The 5,491-nt window shown below is 38.4% G+C and overlaps 1 protein-coding gene across 1 annotated transcript; it reads right to left on the bottom strand.

Annotated features, from left to right (window-relative positions):
* Positions 1–306: 306 nt before the first annotated feature.
* LOC143754009 (uncharacterized) lies at positions 307–5,019 on the bottom strand. Its single transcript, XM_077246942.1, has 7 exons — positions 4,870–5,019; positions 4,688–4,749; positions 3,674–3,825; positions 2,065–3,470; positions 1,378–1,439; positions 931–1,088; positions 307–771 (listed from the first exon to the last, which is right to left on the bottom strand). The coding sequence occupies exons 1-7, from the start codon at positions 5,017–5,019 to the stop codon at positions 650–652; spliced, it is 2,112 nt and encodes a 703-aa protein (XP_077103057.1). The 3' UTR covers positions 307–649.
* Between the last annotated feature and the right edge of the window lie 472 nt (positions 5,020–5,491).

Here is a 5,491-nt window from a genome sequence, read left to right on the forward strand (position 1 = left end):
TCTGTGGCCTTTGATTAGAAGAATGTTTTTGAGCATTTGTTTGCTAGAAAGTGACACACCTGCCATCCCAGACATATTATTGTTAGTTTTTAATGCCATCTCTTATCAACAATACACAAAACAAAAATACCAGTTTCCAGCTCTCCAAATGTATTGCTTATGTATGCCTATATACGATACAGAAACGTCGACCTAAAATTGAGTAAGTGTATTTACATTTGAACATTGAATAGTGTTAAAAGCCATGTTAGGCTATATTTGTGTAGTGTCTTTTCATGAAAGCAAAAAAGTTTGGACCATAAAATCTTAACGAATATGTTTATTTGATTTATAATGAAATATGACATATTGGAATGTTAGAACTTAGACATAAAGAAGTATAACCATTTATCCTTAAAAGAGCTAAAGAAACAGCTTTTCCCTTCCGGAAGACAGCATCAACATACAAGGAATTCAAGCAATCATTAAATGCACAACAAATGGATAATCAAGCATATTTGTATATTGCCCTATATTATGTCCCATACCGAGTGCTACAATGTAAAATACTATAGGCTATATCACATAATAAAAAATACATTTGCTCATTGTTTAATTTGTTACAGCGTGTCTAGTTGTATTCTGTTTGTTTGATATATGATTAAGGGATCTATATGAAAAGACTTAATATTTTAGACATAATAATGAGGCATGTTGCTTGGAGCAGACTGGATTCAATCTTTAATCCACTTGAAGCTGTAGTTGCTATAGGAGCGATAGTTGTAGTTAAAACTGTAATAAAAGATATGCAAATTAGTTGTGAGAAAAAACAAGAACAATTAGAGATAAATACTATAATGTTAGAGCAAAATATATGGGTTTGCGTGTCATATTCTTATTATGATAATAAAGTTATTGAAGACTATAAATCTATTGAGTAATAGAGCTTACCTGAACCATTGACTGAAACTGATCCAGCCATTATATTCAGTTGATTGACACCTCCTGCTTCCACTGCTTTCAAGAGGGTGTTTGAAATCTCTTGAATGGATGGGACTGGTTGGTCAAAGCTGAAGAACATTTGTGTTTTTGTGATGATTGACCCTTGGCTGGAATATATAAATAGTAAAATGATTATGTTATAACTTTAAAAATTCTGTTTATGGGATTCTCTTTCTTTTTTGCGCTCTCTCTCTCTCTCTCTCTCTCTCTCTCTCTCTCTCTCTCTCTCTCTCTCTCTCTCTCTCTCTCTCTCTCTCTCTCTCTCTCTCTCTCTCTCTCTCTCTCTCTCACACACACACACACACACACACACACACACACACACACACACACACACACACACACACACACACACACACGCGCACGAATAAGCAGCATAGCATATGGTGCATTCACCTAAATTCTTTGACGTTCACTTTGAGGAAATTAACATACTTGGGTCTGTAAACTCCTTCAAGCTGGAACAGATAACAATTACAGACATCAATTACAATAGAGTATGGTAAAATATGAGTGTTGGTTACATAATTGTTATCTCTGTGTTTGTTGTCTCTGAATATGTTTTTAGAAATCAAGAAAAGTATCATTTATATATCATTAGCAGACGCTTTTATCCAAAGCGACCCACACATGAGGAGTTCAATAGAAACAATTAAACTAAGAATAAGACAACAATATGCAAGGTCTGTGACCCTTCCCAGTTTAGTCTTGCGCAGTATACCTAATTTAAAAAATAAATAGATATAGAATAGATAAAAAAGAGTGTTCGAATTAATGGATCAAGTGTTGCCGAAAAAGATGCGTTTTCAGCTGTTTCTTGAAAATGGCTACAGACTCAGCAGCCCTGGTTGAGATATACGCAGCAGGGAACAATCAATGTGAAGGTCTGTGAAAGTGATTTTGTACCTCTTTGAGATGTGGTGCCGTTCACTTGCAGAACGCAAGCTTCTGGATGGCACATAAATCTGAAGTAATGAGTTTAGGTAAAAGGGAGCAGAGCCAGTGGTTGTTCTAATCATCAGTGCCTTGAATTTGATGCAAAGTGCCCTAAATTTTGACATCAGTTTGTTGATTTGAACTTACCTGATCCTTGACAAGCTTAGACCTATTCTTGAACTCCTCAGTGCTTGGGTTGCTGAGTGCTTCTATAAATGTGTCCAAAGAGTGAAACACCAGGTCTGTTAACACCACAGGTATTTTTGCTGTAGATGCTGTTGAAGCTGTAGATGCTGTTGAAGCTGTAGATGCTGTTGAAGCTGTAGACGCTGTAGAAACTGTAGATGCTGTTGAAGTTGAAGCTGTAGATGCTGTTGAAGCTGTAGATGCTGTTGAAGCTGTAGAAACTGTTGAAGCTGTAGATGCTGTTGAAGCTGTAGATGCTGTTGAAGCTGTAGATGCTGTTGAAGCTGTAGAAACTGTTGAAGTTGTAGAAACTGTTGAAGCTGTAGATGCTGTTGAAGCTGTAGATGCTGTTGAAGATGTAGAGGCTGTTGAAGATGTAGATGCTGTTGAAGATGTAGATGCTGTTGAAGCTGTAGATGCTGTGGATTTACTAGTTGTACTTTCAAAGGCTGGTGAAGATGAAATGACTGAAGTCAAAGTAAGAGCTGTTGATTGTGGCACTGTTGTAATGATCGCTGTGCTAGTGGTGGATGATCCAGTAAGAATTGAGGGAACTGTGGAAGAATCTGTTGTTGAAATTGTTATAGGGGTTGTGGATGATTCAGCTGTTGTAACTGTAGTTTGTGGTGTTGTTGTGGTTTCTCCTGCTGCAGTTGTGGATGTAACAGCAGGAACTGTAGTGGTCGCTGAGGACACTGTTGTAGCTGTAGGTGTTGTGGAGGATTCAGCTGTTGTAAATGTAGTTTGTGGTGTTGTTGTAGTTTCTCCTGCTGTAGTTGTGGATGTAACAGCAGGAACTGTAGTGGTCACTGAGGACACTGTTGTTGTAGCTGTAGGTGTTGTGGAGGATTCAGCTGTTGTAAATGTAGTTTGTGGTGTTGTTGTAGTTTCTCCTGCTGTAGTTGTGGATGTAACAGCAGGAACTGTAGTGGTCACTGAGGACACTGTTGTTGTAGCTGTAGGTGTTGTGGAGGATTCAGCTGTTGTTACAGTAGTTTGTGTTGTTGTTGTGGTTTCTCCTGCCGAAGTGGTGGATGTTCCAGCAGGAACTGTAGTGGTCACTGAGGACACTGTTGTTGTAGCTGTAAGTGTTGTGGAGGATTCAGCTGTTGTTACAGTAGTTTGTGGTGTTGTTGTGGTTTCTCCTGCTGTAGTTGTGGATGTTCCAGCAGGAACTGTAGTGGTCGCTGAGGACACTGTTGTAGCTGTAGGTGCTGTGGAGGATTCAGCTGTTGTTACAGTAGTTTGTGGTGTTGTTGTGGTTTCTCCTGCTGACAGTGTGGTATCTGATGCAGTGATGGTTGTACCAGTAAGAGTTGCTGCTGAGGACACTGCAGTTGTTGGTTCAGCATTGACCATGGTATATTCTGATATTAGAACATGGTGATCAGGTTAGATTAAAACTCATGTTAACATCGACAAAATGTCACTGTATCATATTCAATTAATTTCCAGTTCAGCTAATAGTACATTTTCCATGGCCATCATTATTTCTTTAACACTGGACTTGCATTACACAAGTAAAACAAGAAATTTTGTAGACCATTTTTTTATGTGTGTTCAGACCTACCTGGACCATTGACTTCAACTGAATCAGAAGTTATGTTCAGGGCATTGAGAGTTTCTGTGTCCCTCAATAATGCATTGGCAATTTCTCGATTTGATGGCACATCCTGTGTAGCGTCGAAAGTGAGTTCTGTTTCGGTGATGACTGACCCAGCTCTGGAATATAATTTTCAGAAAAAATGTTGTAGATACTTTTTCTTTTCAATATGAATATCTGGTCACTTTATTGCATAACCAGTTTACTGCTCTTTCTCACTGATTCTCTCGCTCTCTCTTTAAATGATTTAAATGATAAAATAATGATTTTATTTATTATTATTTTTGTTTGTTCTTTGTTTCTACTCTCTGTGTGGTGCAAAGATTGGTTTTAAACTAGTTTGATTAAAAGAGTTTTAAACGTAAAAACTCTCTTTCTCCCTGACTGACACACACACACACACACACACACACACACACACACACACACACACGCACGCACGCACGCACGCACGCACGCACACACACACACACACACACACACACACACACACACACACACACACACACACACACACACACACACACACACACACACACACACACTGTCACAGTGTCTGGTTGTGTTTCCCTGGGTTATCACTAGAGGTCCTCGTTCTCACAGTGTCATTCACATTAGACTACAATTCCCAGCATTCTGTTCTGTCACTTATCTGATTATTGCACTAAGCTGTTTCCCATCACCTTGTTAGTTCTGTGTGTATATATTCCCTGTCTGTGTTAGTGTTTGTTACGGAGTCCTTGGTTTATGTCACCTCACTTTCTAGTCTGTATCTGCCCGTTTCTTGTTTTTGTCTTGTGTTTTGGATTGCCTTATTGGATTTTGACACCTGCCTGGATGACTACGTGTTTGGATTTTCTTTAATTAAAAACTACTGCTCTTGGATTTTCTGCTTCCTGTGTGTGTTCCGTGACAAACACACACTGAAATATGCAGTATTACAATATTATTAGTATTTATTATTAATATTACTATATTTACCTGAAGCTTATACTTAGAGCTCCTATGAAGGAAGGATAGTTCAATTTGTAGATTGCCTCTATCTGTAACAAATAACAGACAGTTACAATAAACACATATAATTTGGATGATACATTTTATCATTGAATGTAAAGTTTGTTTTCTAATGTAAGATGTAATTTTGTAGTGCGGTTTTAACTTACCTTGTGCTTTACATACTCAGCCCTGTCCTGAAAAGCCTGCGATTTTGGATCGCTGTAATCAGGTATAAATTTTTCTAAAGAGCGGAACTCAATCACTGATAGAGATGCATTGGCAGGTACTGTACATGCAGTGGTTGTAAAAGAAGACATTAAACTTGTTGTGGTTGTTTCCGCTGTGCTAACACATGATGGTGATGATGTTGTTGAGCCTGTTATTGTGGATTGAGTTGCTGCAATTTCTGTGGTTGCTGAAACAGTTAGGCCTATTTATTTTAAATATAGGGGAATCAAATAATTATTTTGTTTTCATACATGTTATTTATTGTAAAAGTTGTTGAAAAGTTGAGTCACCTACCAAACAAAATGTATAAAATTAAAGCTTTTCTGTCCATTTTGGAGAAAGTCCTGTGGTGGGGATACAAGTCTGTAAAGTAAGCAATATATCACTGAAGGGTGTGTGTGTGTGTGTGTGTGTGTGTGTGTGTGTGTCTGTCTCAGCCCTGCTTAGCTTCAGTGGGCAACCAGTCTTGGGCTACAGGGTGATATGGCTGCTGGTTATCATGAGGTTGTATCATGAGGTTTTAAGCTGGTCTGTGTTCAAAAGCACAAACATGCGGGTATG

The sequence above is a fragment of the Siphateles boraxobius genome, unplaced genomic scaffold, assembly GCF_051911475.1.
Source record: "Siphateles boraxobius isolate OS27281-9 unplaced genomic scaffold, OSU_SipBor_1 29, whole genome shotgun sequence".
NCBI lineage: Eukaryota > Metazoa > Chordata > Actinopteri > Cypriniformes > Leuciscidae > Siphateles > Siphateles boraxobius.